The sequence below is a fragment of the Coregonus lavaretus genome, assembly GCF_964263955.1.
Source record: "Coregonus lavaretus genome assembly, chromosome: 12".
In the NCBI taxonomy this organism is placed as follows: domain Eukaryota; kingdom Metazoa; phylum Chordata; class Actinopteri; order Salmoniformes; family Salmonidae; genus Coregonus; species Coregonus lavaretus.
In genome coordinates, this window is record NC_139999.1 from 38367705 (window position 1) to 38388072 (window position 20368).

Consider the following 20368-nt stretch of genomic DNA (forward strand, 5'->3'; position numbering starts at 1 on the left):
TATTTAACATCCGCAAAATAGCACTAAACTTACAATAGTACTGTAGTATTTCAGTGCAGTTTCGTAGATGTAAGTGTTGCCCTCTGGGTCCATGTTAAACTGTATATTTTCCTTTTTTTTTTCTCTCCAAATAAATGACAACATACCACTGGCAATAAATATCTTCCACTACAATGCATTACTTAAGGCATACTCTACTTTAGTAAACTCTGGGGTGAGAGGGAGTGTGAACTTGTGATCACAATGACAGGGGAAACTAACGCTTGGCACTCAGACAAAGCAGGTATACATTGCCATTGCTATTTGGATGATATGTTCTTGAATATGGACAGCGTTTTTCAATTTCTTGCCTACTGAACACAGTAATCCCTGTTTTGCACCATCCCAAAACAGCAGGTATTTTCATTATTTTGGCTTGACCCGTTTGTGCTTGATTTGTCCATAATTTGTGTGGATTCACACTGGAGTCAACCCTTCCTCATATAATTAATTGCACTACAGTGGAATGCACTGGATAACCAAGTACCCAAAGCAGTACAGTAAAGAACATCTTTACTTCATCCATCCCTTTCTTTACATACAGTACGCTATACACAGTCTCGGATCGTTAGACATTCCCTTTCAATGAGGTGCAATTTCCAATTTGAAGCGTTCTACAGTGCATTCTGTGTGTGTGCCATGTGTACTGTGCATGTGAGGTGTCAGTGGCAGTGAGAAGCACAAGGTGGCGCTACAGCCTACTTCTAGAAGCACTATAGCAGGACATGGGCAGCTACGTACAGGCGGACATTTTGCCCAACCACTATCATTAGTACAAGTGTACTGGTAACATCCCTGCTCAGGAATTCATAAGGACACACATTCTCCAATTCAACTGGTATATTCATACAATAATTTAACACCATCTCGTATTAACTTTCATGGGCATAACAGCCATAATGGATGTTTTTTTGGACACCATTATACAAACAAGAAAAATATGGGCCTTTTGGCACAGTTAAACTACAGTACCCACAACCACTGGGTGCCAGGACTAGGAAACGGTATTATAGTATGGCAGGTACAGAAATTGTTAGCACATTGTTGTTAGTACATTAATCCTACTGAGCATATTAGAAAATGTTCAAAGCAAAACAATTTCAAAGCAATTTACACAAAAAAATGAAGATATAACAAGTGTACAATAGACAAGTGAAGATAGCATAGTAAAATCAACAACGAGTAAACGTATAAGCAGGATGACCCAATATACAATTATATTGAGGGGTAACTGAAACCTTTTAGTGTTATAGAAATATCCACTAAAATAAATGATCATTTTCATGTGGACAGTAGTAGAATGGCACTAAATACACATTGGCTTCACCATACAGTATCTGACCTAGCCTGGTCCCAGATCAGTTTATGCTGTCTTGCCTTGACCATACTTGAGTTTGTCAAGACAGCACAAACAGATCTGGGACCAGGCTAAGGATGCAGTGGGTAAAGTTAAGAGAGCCTAACCCCCCAGTTACTGTATTGGTGAGGGTGTTTATCTAAGTGGCACAGTGAGCAACATGCAAAGCTGTTCTCAAGTCACATATCAAAGTTGTAGATACGAATAGTTATTCTGATGTCTTTGTATGAGAATTCAAATGTTCGTTATGTTCACACCTCATGTGTCACGTGTTAGAGGGAGAGAAAGACAATCTGATCAGAAAAGATAGAGGAGCGAGAAGTAAGACCGCTGCAAATCCACTCAACTCAAAACTCACTATGCATTTTAACTTGTGAGATGCCTGCTTAGAAACATAAAATAAATAGTTGCGATTCCTCTGTGTTCGTTGCTGTATCTCCTTAAATATTCTAAAGGGTTTGATACCGACCATGTTTGATTTTAGACGTTACACACTCAGACAGCTCTTCATTCTGTTCAATCAAATGTTTGTCCTTTTGCCACGCTCACAGTACATTCACTGTTGATCCCTCCATACCGTGACAGCAACAAAGACTTTCAGGAGGTCAAACAAAGTTTAAGACAACATATTCCTCAAGAGACCATCTTCGAAACACTCAAGTTGTGAGACCATCTCACACAAGTTCGCATTCTTGAGTCCTTCCATTACCCTCCATGTTATATTCCAAGATGAGACAAGGGAGAGCTGCTTCTGAATACTACTCAGACATAAAGACCTTATAATGTAACAGACAAACGTATGCACATGTCCTACCATAGGAGGAACCAGTTACTCTTAGTAAATTTGCTGTGCATTTTCACCCTTTCCAAATCCACACTAATTCCAATACACCTTTTCTTCTGTCCCACCCCCCCGACCATTTCAACACCCTGGTGGCGGGGGCATCTGTTATGGGAGGGGCTACTGGATGTGGCAGGCTGAGGAGGAGGTGGCTTGGCAGCACATGCAAGTGGGGTTGACTGATTTGGGCGGGATCAGATCCAGATCCTCGTCGTCAGGGATCTCGTCTAGCCGGTAACCGTCCTTCAGTAGCTGGATGTTGAGGTCCTGGTTGATCTGCTGCAGGGGAAAGAGTGGACAAAACATGATAATTTCCCAATCATAATAATAAGAGCCACACACGTCATTATTGAGTTGAAATCTCACAATGTTTTAGGTAAAACATAAGGGACGTGCTTGTGCTAGTCGTTGTATAGTAGCAGACCTAACACCAAGTAATGAAAAAAACTCTAGTGAGTAAAATTACTACTAAAACACATAAATAGATAAACACATGGATAGAAATGAATGGTGATGAAATGTATGGATAAATCACGCCTGACGGAAACACCATAGTTATAAATTGACAAAAGTGAATGGTGATCAGAGGAGAAAAGATACAGGTTACAGGATAGAGGCGTTGGGAATTGACATAAGCAGGGAAGTGAAGTGACAGGTTAGGTTATGCAGTGCTTATGACAACTTATGACAAGGTTGAGGTGACATTAGCTGTATGTAGTGCATAGATACCTGGTCCCTCAGACATCTCACCTCGGCTGAGGAGTATCCAGACGAAGAGTATCTGGACATGTCAAAGTCATCGTCACTGAAACAAGAAGAGATGAGTAGTCTGATACCTGGACCTACCAAACACCAGGACGCAACACAAACAAGGTTGATAGGGACAGTAAAAAAAAAGTATAATATACAGTGGGGGGAAAAAAGTATTTAGTCAGCCACCAATTGTGCAAGTTCTCCCACTTAAAAAGATGAGAGAGGCCTGTAATTTTCATCATAGGTACACGTCAACTATGACAGACAAATTGAGAATGTTTTTCTCCAGAAAATCACATTGTAGGATTTTTTATGAATTTATTTGCAAATTATGGTGGAAAATAAGTATTTGGTCACCTACAAACAAGCAAGATTTCTGGCTCTCACAGACCTGTAACTTCTTCTTTAAGAGGCTCCTCTGTCCTCCACTCGTTACCTGTATTAATGGCACCTGTTTGAACTTGTTATCAGTATAAAAGACACCTGTCCACAACCTCAAACAGTCACACTCCAAACTCCACTATGGCCAAGACCAAAGAGCTGTCAAAGGACACCAGAAACAAAATTGTAGACCTGCACCAGGCTGGGAAGACTGAATCTGCAATAGGTAAGCAGCTTGGTTTGAAGAAATCAACTGTGGGAGCAATTATTAGGAAGACCACTGATAATCTCCCTCGATCTGGGGCGCCACGCAAGATCTCACCCCGTGGGGTCAAAATGATCACAAGAACGGTGAGCAAAAATAACAGAACCACATGGGGGGACCTAGTGAATGACCTGCAGAGAGCTGGGACCAAAGTAACAAAGCCTACCATCAGTAACACACTACGCCGCCAGGGACTCAAATCCTGCAGTGGAGACGTGTCCCCCTGCTTAAGCCAGTACATGTCCAGGCCCATCTGAAGTTTGCTAGAGTGCATTTGGATGATCCAGAAGAGGATTGGGAGAATGTCATATGGTCAGATGAAACCAAAATATAACTTTTTGGTAAAAACTCAACTCGTCGTGTTTGGAGGACAAAGAATGCTGAGTTGCATCCAAAGAACACCATACCTACTGTGAAGCATGGGGGTGGAAACATCATGCTTTGGGGCTGTTTTTCTGCAAAGGGACCAGGACGACTGATCCGTGTAAAGGAAAGAATGAATGGGGCCATGTATCGTGAGAGTTTGAGTGAAAACCTCCTTCCATCAGCAAGGGCATTGAAGATGAAACGTGGCTGGGTCTTTCAGCATGACAATGATCCCAAACACACCGCCCGGGCAACGAAGGAGTGGCTTCGTAAGAAGCATTTCAAGGTCCTGGAGTGGCCTAGCCAGTCTCCAGATCTCAACCCCATAGAAAATCTTTGGAGGGAGTTGAAAGTCCGTGTTGCCCAGCGACAGCCCCAAAACATCACTGCTCTAGAGGAGATCTGCATGGAGGAATGGGCCAAAATACCAGCAACAGTGTGTGAAAACCTTGTGAAGACTTACAGAAAACGTTTGACCTGTGTCATTGCCAACAAAGGGTATATAACAAAGTATTGAGAAACTTTTGTTATTGACCAAATACTTATTTTCCACCATAATTTGCAAATAAATTCATTAAAAATCCTACAATGTGATTTTCTGGATTTATTTTTCTCATTTTGTCTGTCATAGTTGACGTGTACCTATGATGAAAATTACAGGCCTCTCATCTTTTTAAGTGGGAGAACTTGCACAATTGGTGGCTGACTAAATACTTTTTTCCCCCACTGTACATAAATAATACAATATTGTGCTATGGAGCTTAATTTCTTGATAATAAAAAGAGAAGAACTATAAACTAATTTCGGGATACATCTGAAAACATTGCTCAGTGTTTCAGTGTTCTCTTCCAGAAAATGATTTATGAAAATCTAAATGCAGTGCTATATTCTAGATCTCCAGGCATCTCCCCAGTAGATAATTAGGCACCATAAGGAGCTGACATTTCAGCAGGATTGATTTATTCTAACAGGGACAACCAGCAGAGACAATCTGGAACCTTCCATTGATCCTGACTCCAGGAATGATTGGCCCTATTCTTAATGAGGCTGAACTCTCAGACACGGCCAAACTCAAGACAATAAACTCAACACAAACACACATGTACTTTCATGCATGTTTTTACGTGTTTTTTGTGTGTGTGTGTGTGTTTTTGAGTAATGGGACATGACATAATAGAAAATGGTGTGTGTGTGTGAGGCCAAGAACAACAATGGCAGTGCAATTGAGTGCAAGTGTGAGAGACAAAGAGAGAACAACAGAAAGAGAATCATTGAGTGAGTGAGTGTGCATGCTTAAGCTGAAATAAGGGAGACAAGTGGGTCTCTGTGTCAGAGAGAGAGAGAGAGAGAGAGATAGAGAGAGCGAGCATATGACATACTACATTACGTCATTGTTGTGATGGGTGCCATTTAGTGCAAATCGGCACAGGGTAGGGGACCCATGTATTCGTCCCAAATGGCACCCTATTCCCTTGGCACCCTATACTTTTGACCAGGGCCCTAGCCAAAAGCAGTACACTATGAAGGGAAAAGGGTGCCATTTGGGACGCAGACCATCTGTATCACACGCTGGGCAAGGAGCACTGAAGGAGGGAGGACCCTGAGCCTCTTTTCCCGGCGGTCCAAATCCCAAACCCCCTAATCCGGCACCCTGGGAGAGGATTTTCCCTCATTTGGGAATGCCTCTGCCTACTTGCCGAGAGAGAGAGAGGCTCGGAGCAGAGCTGTAACAGTCAACAGAGCAGTTACACTTTTCCTGCTTTCCCCGAGTCGGGTCACTCTTTTCTGGCAGGGGCTACTCTTTCAGCCTGTATTGAATTCAGGGAAGTAGTTAGTCCCCTATGCGCTGTGACTGAGCTTTGAAAGACTGAAGGCTCACGGTGGAAGTCTGGAACAAGTCTGTTGGACGCCAGTGTCAGAGAGAGAGAGAGAGAGAGAGAGAGAGAGAGAGTAGCCCAAGACATTAGCAAGTTGTGAGATGGATTTAAATAAGGATATCTTCTTCTCACCCTTTTGAAATCCCATTCAGAGAAATATTACATTCACTGTTACCTGTCTGTATCCAGCGCTACCAGGGGCTTCTCATCTGGGCTGGTCTGGTCTAAAGAGGAGTAGCCTTTGTTTGGCACCACCAACCTAAAGAAGAGGAGAGAAGAAAATACTTGGAGATTAGAAACACGAAACCTGTGTGAAAAGGAGGCATATGCGCCGCCACCATAGCAATCTAACTCAGCAGAAGATACAGGTCATGGGGATCCTCCTCAAAGTCAAATCTTCAAATTCAAGTTTTCAATACAAGGGGCAATAAAAAGGGCAATATACCCCAAAAACCTCAACTTGAATTTTAGCTCAGTTCCAGTTATGTGGTGCCAAAATAAAGATATTCTGGTTCCTGGGTTTCTCTTTCGATCTCTTGAATAAAACAGATCTGTGGCTAAATCTGGGACAAATCTGGAATAAAACTGGGATATCATAAATGGCACGAACCAGCCTCCTCCTCAGCAGCAGCAGCTGTCCCAGTCAGCCACAGCATGGGTTAGCACTCTCCTAGCCTGGTTAGAGCGCATTTGGCTAATCGCCGGCCTCCAATCTATCGGGCGCTGCCCATAATCTGGGGCTCTGGGTGTAGGGGGAGCTGCTTTCACATCTCTGCTAATCCACCCAGGGACTAGGATTACAGACAAAGGGAAGGGCCCCTGTTAGTGGGTTTGACTGAACCAGGCCCAAGGTTAATCAACTAGAGTGAGCCTGAATTTAGCATTCACACAGACCTCCATTTCTAAAGTCCCTGTTTTGTTATGAATGGTTTATATTTTGGGTTTTAAAATGTTAAATGTCATCGTAAGAACTGTGTGGCTGTCCCCTTGGAGGGTTGGTGTAGAAGTGCTTTGAATGGCCTGACCTTTCTCTGGGTAAAAGTTTACAGACACAAAAATATTCTTAACTTTTTATAGCATTTCAAATTGAATGGAAAGGGCACAAAATGTGACAAAATAACTCAAACAAGCACCAAATTTCCTTGTCATGAATGTATTATACATTTTTGTATTGGGCCACGGTAACGGAATTACGCTTTGACTCAAAATGTATGCCAAACAAAAACCATTGATTTCAAAGTTTAATAAACCATACAATTCTATGCACAAGGACAACTTTTAACAATTTCCACTGATAAATGTACAAAAACTAATTTAGTGGAAGAACTGTGCAGATGCAAACTTTGGTAATGGAATTATGGTAAAATCTCCCTCAGGTTTTTATGCAACCACATTTTCCAAACACTTAAATATCTGCTCCGAATTAAGATTCAACGATGTCTGCAGAAAGAATGTGGTGTCAGCTATGACATGACACCTTGAGTTTGAAAAAATCTATTTTGGTTATTGAACTACAGTAAGTGAAGTGGATTTACACCTGGTAACAGAATTACGGTAATGGAATTGCACAAATGCATAATTATGGATATGTGTCACTAGTCTGGACATCACAGCAGAGTAGGGTAGAGTAGAGTTCAGTACATTAGAGCAGGGTTTCCCAAACTCGGTCCTGGGGACCCCAAGGGGTGCACGTTTTGGTTTTTGCCCTAGCACTACACAGTTGATTCAAATAACCAACTCATCATCAAGCTTTGATTATTTGAATCAGCTGTGTAGTGCAAGGGCAAAAACCAAAACGTGCACCCCTTGGGATCCCCAGGACCGAGTTTGGGAAACCCTGCATTAGGGTACAGTACAATACAATGTACTATACTGTGCTCTACACGCTGTACTGTATTGTACTCTACTCACTGTACAGTACTGTGCTGTACTTTGTGAAACATACATCTATGATAGGTTCAGATTTGGTCTGGTGCATCTGTGGACGTTAACATCAAGGCCAGGGTGGAATGACCAAATTTCAACTACTTTTCAGCGTCCATGGACATCCAGTGTCGGTGAGGATGCTGGTTACAGTAAAGGCAACGAGAGGGGGCTCATGTGTCAGTAAGACATTAACTGGAGTCTGAGAGAGAAAGGCAGAGGGAGGGAGGGGCTGTCCAGACTAAGACTGTTTTAACACTCTTGGTTTGACCACCAGACAACAGAAAGAAAACATAACAGTATGCCAGTGGAAGCGAGGACAGTAGCAGGTGACCCAACTGTGGTTTGTGACTATTATGATTTCCCACTGTAGCCAATTTTGTTGCAGTAATTCCATTACTGATTTATTGGTAACAGAATTAAGAGTTTTAATCACTTACAGTGCGTTCGGAAAGTATTCAGACCCCTTGAGTCTTTCCATATTTTGTTCCGTTACAGCCTTATTCTAAAATGGATTAAATAAATAGAAATCCTCAATCTACACACAATACCCCATAATGAAAAAGCGAAAACAGGTTTTTAGAAATGTTGGCAAATGTATTAAAAATAAAAATCTTATTTACATAATTATTCAGACCCTTTGCTATGAGACTCGAAATTGAGCTCAGGTGCATCCTGTTTCCATTGATCATCCTTGACATGTTTCTACAACTTGATTGGAGTCCACCTGTGGTAAATTCAATTGATTGGACATGATTTGGAAAGGCACACATATTTACATTGACATTTTAGTCATTTAGCAGACGCTCTTATCCAGAGCGACTTACAGTTAGTGAGTGCATACATTTTTCATACTGGCCCCCCGTGGGAAACGAACCCACAACCCTGGCGTTGCAAACGCCATGCTTTACCAACTGAGCTACAGGGGACTACATTAGAGCAGGGTTTCCCAAACTCGGTCCTGGGGATCCCAAGGGATCCCACAGTTGACAGTGCATGTCAGATCAAAAACCAAGCCATGAGGTCAAAGGAATTGTCTGTAGAGCTCCGAGACAGGATTGTGTCGAGGCACAGATCTGGGGAAGAGTATCAAAAACTGTCTGCAGCATTGAAGGTCCCTAAGAACACAGTGGCCTCCAGCATTCTTAAATGGAAGAAGTTTGAAACCACCAAGACTCTTCCTAGAGCTGGCCGCCCGGCCAAACTGAGCAATTGGGGGAGAAGGGCCTTGGTCAGGGAGGTGACCAAGAACCTGATGGTCACTGACAGAGCTCCAGAGTTCCTCGGTGGAGATGGGAGAATCATCCAGAAGGACAACCATCTCTGCAGCACTCCACCAATCAGGCCTGACAGAAGCCACTCCTCTGTAAATGACAGCCCGCTTGGAGTTTGTCAAAAGGTACCTAAAGGACTATCAGACCATGATAAACAAGATTCTCTGGTCTGATAAAACCAATATTGAACTCTTTGGCCTGAATCCCAAGCGCCACATCTGGAGGAAACCTGGCATTATCCCTACGGTGAAGCATGGTGGTGGCAGCATCATGCTGTGGGGATGTTTTTCAGCGGCAGGGACTGAGAGACTAGTCAGGGAAACATGAACGGAGGAAAGTACAGAGACATCCTTGATGAAAACCTGCTCCAGAGTGCTCAGGACCTCAGACTACGGTGAAGGTTCACCTTGCAACAGGACAACGACCCTAAGCACACAGCCAAGACAACGCAGGAGTGGCTTTGGGACAAGTCTCTGAATGTCCTTGAGTGGCCCAGCCAGAGCCCGGACTTGAACCCGATCTAACATCTCTGGAGAGACCTGAAAATAGCTGTGCAGCGACGCTCCCCATCCAACCTGACAGAGCTTGAGAGGATCTGCAGAGAAGAATGGGAGAAACTCCCCAAATACAGGTGTGCCAAGCTTGTAGCGTCATACCCAAGAAGATTTGAGGCTGTAATCGCTGCAAAAGGTGCTTCAACAAAGTACTGAGTAAAGGGTCTGAATACTTAGGTAAATGTGATATTTCAGTTATTTTTCTATAAATGTGCAACATTTTCTAAAAACCTATTTTTGCTTTGTCATTATGGGGTATTGTGTGTAGATTGATGAGGGAAAAAAACAATTTAATCAAATTTTGAAAAAGTAAAGGGGTCTGAATACTTTCCGAATGCACTGTAATGCAAACAAAATTGATATCAGTAAAATCGCTATAACTAATTGGTATGTCTACCATTACTTGTTACTTCTGTGAACTTCCATTATCCTCCATCCTATGAGGGAGAGAAATTATAAAATATCTTAAAGATATGGGGGATTTTGGTAACAGAATTACAAGGCACAATGCAATATTTCTTAAACGTACAGAAGGTAGGCCTAAACAATTTCTCAAAAACTAAATAGAAGGGTTCATATTAGTTAGTAGAGATCTTTACATCAACATTACTTTGTTTTGGTGTATATCTGATACCGTTTAAGACTTTCTGGTAGATGTTTTTCTAAGACCCCTTTTCCATCAGTTTACCCAGAAATCAAAACCTTTACTTATGCCTCATTTTTAAGATGGAAAATTGATCTATGCCTTAATTTCCCAAAAATACAGACTCCTAGCTTTCATTTGACACCCAATTTGATATGCCCTATTAACTTCACGTTGGTGCTCATGGGTCCTTTTCGATGAAAATGCCCCAAAATAATAACATGGTGAGGAAACCATAAAGTGTGAGCTTGTTACCGTGTTCTGGCCATGACGTTGTTCTTCTTGGGTTGCTGGTTGACAGGGCTACCCACGGTGCCATTTTTTACTGATCCCTTCCTGGCCAGCACTCTCTGTTTCTCTGCCAATCACAGGAGATGACGTCATAGTTAGAGACAATTAACAAACAAGGCAACAGTAAACATGTCGTCCCCCATGAATGATGCAGCGCCCCTCCTTGGGCCAATTGAGATAGTCACAAGCGCCAACAAATTACAGTTCATTACTACAGCTCCCGCCTTGGGCCAATCAGTGTCATTTTGTAAATGCTGGATCTCTACGGCAAGACGCATCATTCACCTAAGTTTCTTCAAAATCGGACCAGTGCTGTCTGAGATCTCGCGTATCACTAACATATGAACGAACAGAGACAGATCCAAGTCCCCTCTCCAATTTCATTGTGGGGAACAATGAGTGAAACTGTCACCTCCCATCCCCATTGTCTTCCAACAGGTGGAGTCATTCCTAGGCGACACACAGTCCTCAGCGTAGTCGTCACCGCTATTTGATGCAAGACAATGCCCCAATACCCTTTTCGACAATGTATTAAATTGACTCACTTGTTCATCTGCTTTGATTTCTTTACTGGGTCTACAATAAAACATGTTGCTTTCAGGTCCATCACTACCATCTACCTGAAAATGACTAAAAACTAATGAGAGTAGGCAACCATACTGCAACACTGGTTGTGCTGATATATGGAACACTGTGGTAATTTATCATTCATATAGCCCTACTGGCGGGGCATGTGGGGTTTTAATGTAAACTTTGGGCTTGACTTTTATGTGACTTCCACACTGTCGTCTGTGTGCTTGGAATTCCTCTGCGGTGCATTAGTGAATAAGCAGGCTGCCAAGCCAATGATTGTGATGCAAAGCTTTTTAACATCAACATAACACTATTTATTTAATCTCTGAAGCACAGTGCTGCTGACCAACTGAGTGCATGAGAGGGAGATAGGGTTATGGGATTGGAAGTTGTGACCTCATTGCCCTTTCAAAGATCCTGCCCTGGGATACATTGAGTAAATTCAGCCTGTCACTGCTAGATAGCCTGTGTCAATCAAGGAGGACCTTTATGTAGCAAGGGTAGAATTGCTATTGGGTATTGGCTTTAGGCAATATATCCCAAACAACCACAGCAATGCTCAGGGAGATCAAAGACACTAAAGCTTTATTAGGCTTTAGTGTGGAAACAGTTTAATAGGAATACAGTGCATTCGGAAAGTATTGAGACCATTTGACTTTTTCACATTTTGTTACGTTACAGCCTTATTCTAAAATGGATTACATTATTTTTTCCCCCTCATCAATCTACACACAATACCCCATAACGACGAAGTGAAAACAGGTTTTTAGAAATGTTTGCTGATTTACTAAAAATGAAAAATAAAAAATAAAAACATATTTACATAAGTATTCAGACCCTTTGCTTTGTGACTCGAAATTGAGCTCAGGTGCATCCTGTTTCCATTGATCATCCTTGAGATGTTTCTACAACTTGGAGTCCACCTGTGGTCAATTCAATTGATTGGACATGATTTGGAAAGGCACACACCTGTCTATATAAGGTCCCACAGTTGACAGTGCATGTCAGAGCATAAACCAAGCCATGAGGTCGAAGGAATCGTCCGTAGAGCTCCGAGACAGGATTGTGTCGAGGCACAGATCTGGGGAAGGGTACCAAAACATTAATGCGGCATTGATGGTCAACAAGAACACAGTGGCCTCCATCATTCTTAAATGGAAGAAGTTTGGAAACACCAAGACTCTTCCTAGAGCTGGCCGCCCGGCCAAACTGAGCAATCAGGGGAGAAGGGCCTTGGTCAGGGAGGTGACCAAGAACCCGATGGTCACGCTGACAGAGCTCCAGAGTTCCTCTGTGAATATGGGAGAACCTTCCAGAAGGACAACCATCTCTGCAGCACTCCACCAATCAGGCCTTTATGGTAGAGTGGCCAGACGGAAGTCACTCCTCAGTAAAAGGCACGACAGCCCGCTTGGAGTTTGCCAAAAGGCACCTAAAGGACTCTCAGACCATGAGAAACAAGATTCTCTGGTCTGATGAAACCAAGACTGAACTCTTCGGCCTGAATGCCAAGCATCAAGTCTGGAGGAAACCTGGCACCATCCTTACGGTGAAGCATTGTGGTGGCAGCATCATGCTGTGGGGATGTTTTTCAGCGGCAGGGACTGGGAGACTAGTCATGATCAAGGATAAGATGAATGGAGGAAAGTACAGAGAGATCCTTGATGAAAACCTGCACCAGAGCACTCAGGACCTCAGACTGGGGTGAAGGTTCACCTTCCAACAGGACAACGACCATAAGCCCACAGCCAAGACAACGCAGGAGTGGCTTTGGGACAAGTCTCTGAATGTCCTTGAGTGGCCCAGCCAGAGCCCGGACTTGAACCCGATCTAAAATCTCTGGAGAGACCTGAAAATAGCTGTGCAGCAACGCTCCCCATCCAACCTGACAGAGCATGAGAGGATCTGGAGAGAAGAATGGGAGAAACTCCCCAAATACAGGTGTGCCAAGCTTGTAGCGTCATACCCAAGAAGAATCGAGGCTGTAATCACTGCCAAAGGTGCTTCAACAATGTACTCAGTAAAGGGTCTGAATATTTATGTAAATGTGATATTTCAGTGTTTTATTTTTAAGAAATGTGCAAACATTTCTAAAAACATGTTTTTGCTTTGTCATTATGGGGTATTTGTGTGTAGATTTATGAGGAATAAAAACATTGTAATCAATTTTAGAATAAGGCTGTAACGTAACAAAATGTAGAAAAAGTCAAGGGGTCGGAATACTTTCCGAATGCACTGTATCTTGGCTATGGCCAATATCAGTCAGTAACTAAAAACCTATTTTGACAGCTCTAGGCCTATGTCAAGAAAAAACATTCAGCAAAACATGGTAAAGGAGTAATGTTACAAAGATACTACATGCCATAGAATAATTGAATAACTTTGGTCTATCTGACAGAACCTGCCTTTCTACATGTCTCTGTGAAAAAACTGAAGATTCCATCTCGCTGTCATACAGTGAGGGAAAAAAGTATTTGATCCCCTGCTGATTTTGTACATTTGCCCACTGACAAAGAAATGATCAGTCTATAATTTTAATGGTATGTTTATTTGAACAGTGAGAGACAGAATAACAACAACAAAATCCAGAAAAAAACGCATGTCAAAAATGTTATAAATTGATTTGCATTTTAATGAGGGAAATAAGTATTTGACCCCCTCTCAATCAGAAAGATTTCTGGCACCCAGGTGTCTTTTATACAGGTAACGAGCTGAGATTAGGAGCACACTCTTAGAGGGAGTGCTCCTAATCTCAGTTTGTTACCTGTATAAAAGACACCTGTCGACAGAAGCAATCAATCAATCAGATTCCAAACTCTCCACCATGGCCAAGACCAAAGAGCTCTCCAAGGATGTTAGGGACAAGATTGTAGACCTACACAAGGCTGGAATGGGCTACAAGACCATCGCCAAGCAGCTTGGTGAGAAGGTGACAACAGTTGGTGCGATTATTCGCAAATGGAAAAAACACAAAAGAACTGTCAATCTCCCTCGGCCTGGGGCTCCATGCAAGATCTCACCTCGTGGAGTTGCAATTATCATGAGAACGGTGAGGAATCAGCCCAGAACTACACAGGAGGATCTTGTCAATGATCTCAAGGCAGCTGGGACCATAGTCACCAAGAAAACAATTGGTAACACACTACGCTGTGAAGGACTGAAATCCTGCAGCGCCCGCAAGGTCCCCCTGCTCAAGAAAGCACATATACAGGGCCGTCTGAAGTTTGCCAATGAACATCTGAATGATTCAGAGGAGAACTGGGTGAAAGTGTTGTGGTCAGATGAGACCAAAATGGAGCTCTTTGGCATCAACTCAACTCGCCGTGTTTGGAGGAGGAGGAATGCTGCCTATGACCCCAAGAACACCATCCCCACCGTCAAACATGGAGGTGGAAACATTATGCTTTGGGGGTGTTTTTCTGCTAAGGGGACAGGACAACTTCACCGCATCAAAGGGACGATGGACGGGGCCATGTACCGTCAAATCTTGGGTGAGAACCTCCTTCCCTCAGCCAGGGCACTGAAAATGGGTCGTGGATGGGTATTCCAGCATGACAATGACCCAAAACACACAGCCAAGGCAACAAAGGAGTGGCTCAAGAATAAGCACATTAAGGTCCTGGAGTGGCCTAGCCAGTCTCCAGACCTTAATCCCATAGAAAATCTGTGGAGGGAGCTGAAGGTTCGAGTTGCCAAACGTCAGCCTCGAAACCTTAATGACTTGGAGAAGATCTGCAAAGAGGAGTGGGACAAAATCCCTCCTGAGATGTGTGCAAACCTGGCAGCAAACTACAAGAAACGTCTGACCTCTGTGATTGCCAACAAGGGTTTTGCCACCAAGTACTAAGTCATGTTTTGCAGAGGGATCAAATACTTACTTCCCTCATTAAAATGCAAATCAATTTATAACATTTTTGACATGCGTTTTTCTGGATTTTTTTGTTGTTATTCTGTCTCTCACTGTTCAAATAAACCTACCATTCAAATTATAGACTGATCATGTCTTTGTCAGTGGGCAAACGTACAAAATCAGCAGGGGATCAAATACTTTTTCCCCTCACTGTATATGCCTATCATTTACATTGACATTTTAGTCATTTAGCAGACGCTCTTATCCAGAGCGACTTACAGTTAGTGAGTGCATACATTTTCATAATGGCCCCCCGTGGGAAACGAACCCACAACCCTGGCGTTGCAAGCGCCATGCTCTACGCAAAGAACACAGCATTGCTCCAAAAATAATAGATGAACTACTGAATGAGAATAACGCCATTGACTCATTAATAGCATGTCATCAATTTATATATGTTGTTATATATTGACTGAATGACTTAATAATTGATAGATGGAGAGATGGTCTTATTGAAGGCCACCATGTGTTAGTAGAACACAGACACATTGATGTTGTACTGGGAATGAGGAGTGGAGATGCTATAAATAAGGCTCACCTATTTTCACTTGCAGTTGGGAGGGCTTGTAGTTCATGGCCACCGTTTCACCTTCTCTAGTGTCAGAGTCGGCCTCGGATCCTGCTGGGTCCTGCTGCAGAAAAAAACTGATGATTAGCTTTCACAGGTTTGACATGGTCATTTTCTATCAGATGTGTTCAACTTTCAAGATTCGCTGTGGTTGTTTAACATTTTACCTCTGGCACAAATCAGCTTCCATATGCGACAGTCCTATTTCCAATTCCAAAACAGGCAGACTTCACAACCGGTATAAATATTTGTATTATTTTACCATGCCTAAAGGCCTTTTCCAGCCCCTTGAGCACCTTTTTCCCCTCATCTATCCTGGTGTTCTATTTATATTTTACTGTTTAGTTAGCCTCTGCTTCCAGACTTCGCTCACGTGAGGTGAAAGCCTGTGAGAGGCTACTGTTAAGTGTGTGCCTGCTTGTGACTCTATGCTAGGTCAGTTTCCACTGCCAGAGCACTCTACTGGTGAGACTGGGCTGGGAGTAGGCCAGTGAGGCTGTCTGTGAGTGACGTCACTCGGGGGCCGTGGGAGAACAGAGGGGGTTCCTGTTGGACCTCCAGTGCTAAGAGAGAGACAGGACTGCGTCCCAAATGGAACCCTATATAGTGCACTACTTTTGACCAGGCTCTGGTCACAAGTAGTGCACTATAAAGGGAATAGGGTGCCTTTTGGGACCCAGACGAGAGCTGCTGGGTGGTGGAAGGTCTGGCTGGCTGGTCTGCCTACTCCACTGACAGAGCCCTGCATTATGTTCACCACAAGCCTGTCACAGCCAGCAAAGTAGGCCGGAGTGGAGATCCCACAAGGGCAGCCTGAAAGAACACTGCATTCGCTCCAGGGAACTGCCTGGCTGCCGTGTTGAAACAACAGACCACTAACAAGCAGCACAGCAGGCAGAGCCTGAAACTACTATACAGCACCTAGTGAAAGTATCCAGTATCCACTCCCTCACACAGTTTTCCCATTCTGCTGACTTCAATTTTACAAGCATAGTTTATTACATTTAAAACACGTAATGTGTAGTCTACACTGTAGACAGACCTAAGTGTCATTACGCAATAGCCTACATTTCTATTTGTAATTTAGCAGACACTCATCCAGAGGAACTAACACACACTTTCTTATTCTCTCTCAGAACAAGTGTTAAATAACAGACTCAGAGCGTTTTCCCGTCTAGTATAATTCATCCAGGCACTGGACACAAACAATGGCTTCATCCGGTAAAATATTGTTCATTAAGCTGAAAGAATTAATCAAAACTGACAACGTGGTGCTAACAGAGCACAGGGACATGGGAAAGTACAACAATGAGCTATTCCCACTGTAACAGCCTGCAAACATCAGGCTATTTTTGTTCTGCGACAAAGACCCGTTATTTTCTTTGAGGTTTTCCAAGCACCAGCTTCTCCTTCTACCCATTCAGAGTCACACCTCAGCTCACACAATACTAAACTACTGAGAGGTCTGAGCAGCTGGAGAGAAAATAAACCTTCAATATTGTATCTCCACTCACAGTAGATGAAGTGTGGATGATGTGTCAAGTTATGGAATGTTGTTCTTCTTGAGGTCTTTAATCTAGTATGGATGCATGTAGAAGGTGCATCTGTGTTTATTTTGATGAAGTGAGCTCTCACTGTGCACAAGGTGTGAGGGATACATGTTAGAGGTCATACTACATATCATCCACACACACCGATACATCTTCGATATGCATCCATGCTTGATGAAAGACCTCAAGGACATCATACCATACACTAGACCAGTTAAACTAGGCGTGTTTCAAATGGCCTAGTCTGGTCAGCTATGACCTCCAGCGCTAACAGCCGCCAGTGTGATCATGATGAAGAGCCACAAGGTTGCTGACGTGGCACTGCTAGGGGATTAGTGGGATTATTAATCTGGGCTCCCATCGGACCAATGACAGCGCAGGCTGATCGATCAGGACAGCCAGCCACGAGTCTTGGAAATTAGTTTGACAGTAAATACAGTTTCAAGTTTGTTGTGAAGCCTGCACCATGACTACAGCCTTCAACAATCACTCTAATTCAGGACAAAACATAATGCTAGAGCAAAATTGAGGATTGTCTTGTAAATAGATGTGTATAGCGTTCTAGATGTCAGAGTTGGGGGGCAAATTCCAGTTCCTGTCAGTTAAATTGGATGTGGCATTTGGATTAAATACATGTCACCATTCTATAGTGCTGTTTAAGTTCAAGTGAGTGTTGGCACAACCCAACTCTAACCATAGCCTAATTCTACACAGGACAGCTTGTTTTATTCATTTGAAGTCCATTTCAGAACATTTGAGAAGCAGATGCCGAGTTGATTCATGTGCTTTACTATTCACAATGATTAGCATGAGAATGCACAGAGCTCTCTGTGCAACAGAACAGCTGGCTCTTTGACTCTCTGATATGGTTTGGATGAGGAGAGACTACAAGTTGTCATTGCAGTCTACGTAGACCTAACAGACCTAGCCATGGGATTTTCTTCAAATCAATCAGGCTAGAAGTAGAAACCAATACTAGCAACCTGAATAGATTTCAAAAAGAGGGCGTATTATACTAGAGATTTTTTATCACTGACAGCAGTAGTAAGTTTAAGTTTTATTACAATAACAGGCTTGAGGAAAGGTGAATGTCAATGTTGAGAATTTAAAAGAAGCAGGCTGAGAGAATAAAATAATGGCAATGATAGAGCTCTACCATTCATTTATGACCAACACAGACACATTAAGGCGTAACCAGATAAAATAATTAAATCCATGCCAGCATTAGCAGACGTGAGAAACATGAGAACATGGACTGTGAATCAAATCGATATGTTGAAGAGAAGCGAGACAGGCCTAAATTATTCTCTCTGATTTTCTGCAACCCTCGGGGGGATGCAGGCATGGACAGGATGAAAACCTGCCTGCACAGAGCATCAGTCTGCCCACCTACAGCCACGTAGCTTCATTTGGAAAGGACAGCTGGTTAAAGTGAAGTGTGTTTGAAGCAAGGCACACCTAATAATATCAAAGAAGCCCCCACAGTGTAGCTGGACTGTATCTTTTTCAAGTTCAAAGTATTTTCTATCCAATGCACCTTGAAAGAGAAGATATATAACCATCAGACACTGGGCCCTCCATGGAATGAGTTTGACACCCCTGGTGTAGAGGCACTGAAGGGACCTAACCATAGTGTATGGGGCCCTACGCACATCAAGAGGTCTGAATGGTGAAATACCATAAAGAAACAATGAAGGACACTGAAAGACCTTGTTGTGGTGGTGAACCTATACACATCCTGCACTGACAGGCCCCTGCAGTCCCTGTTGAGACTCAAGAGGTACAGAGAGGTGCTTGCTGAAACAGCAAATATCTAACACCATGCATATATTGACGCTAGAATGTACAAATTAAAAGTGCATGGACACACTGTGTCCAGACCAGTCCAGTGTATACATGAACAGTGCACGTGTGAATGTTAATCTGTATCCAGAGTTAAGCCTATCAGTGGTAGAGTGAGTTCATCAACGAAAGTGTTGAAGGGATGACAAGAGGCAGACGTTTTGGTATCATGGTTAGTTTGAGAAGAGAAAACATACTGTAATTCTCTCAACCAGACGTCCCTACCATCTCGGGCTATGCATCAGCTGAGGCTGGGACTGAGGCTGGGGTTTCCGCGCTGGGGCTATGCATCAGCTGGAGACAGCGTTTATTCACCCAGCCAGCAGCAGTCATATCGAAGCGAGCTCTTCTTCCCCCTCTCCAATTCACAAGAAATAACACGTCACCAGTTTGGTTAGAAACTAATCTCGATGGCAATGGTGGCCAGACGAAGTCCATTCAATCAAATGTTATCGGTTAGAAGAAATGCTTAGGAGGACTCAAACATAATTGTCAAATGGGAACCCACCCACCCCCGCCCCAAGCAAACAACACCAGGCAGTCGCTGGCCAGCTGTCTGACAAGGATTTTCGACAAAGCCACCAGTACACGCATTTAAATTGTAATATAGGCTTAATTTCAAGGTAATTTGAACTCTAAAATGAAGCTAGTAATAAACGCAACAACACATTGCACTTACCAAGGGCTGCGTCTCTGTCTCTGTAACTGGGGGTACTTGGAACCTATCAATTTCTTCTTCCTTCATCATTTTCGACGAATGGTGTTAGCTAGCTAACGTTACACCGCCAAACCGATGCAAGATCTTAATATTTGTAGACACAAAAATACTCGACTTATTCCTTAGTTTGTCGCATTAACGATCAGTTATTTTTTCATTATTCTCGTTTGTTTTCTGCCTCTAGTCAGTCAGTAAGGCATGGTCAGATCTGGTGACTCAACCAAAACAGACAGCACTAACGACGTCGGTACTAGTGATTGGTCGTTCGCGAATGAACGGCTCTTTTTGGTGAACGTTGGGAACATAATCGCATCTTTGAAAGAGCCGTTCATTTGGCTCCCTGATTTGCATACTGTTTACTACTGCTTTTTGAGCTAAAAACAAAGTTTTTCTGCGGATAAGTTACGAAATAATTATCTAAAGAGAGTGAATCCTCACTGCAAAAACAATAAACAATGGGGAGAGCGCGTCAATCTGGTCCACGCCGTTTGGGAGCCAAATGAGCCGGCTCACCGAAAAGACTCGGAATGCCATCACTAGTCGGTGCCATCTTCCGGGTCTGGAAAAACATATACATTATTCATGACATCACAGTCCAATCATGGACGAATAATGATGGCAATATGAGATAACGCATGAAAAC

The 20368-nt window shown here is 43.0% G+C and overlaps 1 protein-coding gene across 1 annotated transcript; it reads right to left on the reverse strand.

Moving 5' to 3' along the window:
• Nucleotides 1-122: 122 nt before the first annotated feature.
• LOC311137828 (protein FAM219A-like) lies at nt 123-19984 on the reverse strand. The gene is made up of 6 exons (XM_084172428.1): nt 19687-19984; nt 15586-15679; nt 10529-10631; nt 6055-6138; nt 2988-3042; nt 123-2516 (listed from the first exon to the last, which is right to left on the reverse strand). The coding sequence occupies exons 1-6, from the start codon at nt 19753-19755 to the stop codon at nt 2358-2360; spliced, it is 564 nt and encodes a 187-aa protein (XP_084028554.1). The 5' UTR covers nt 19756-19984; the 3' UTR covers nt 123-2357.
• Nucleotides 19985-20368: the final 384 nt, after the last annotated feature.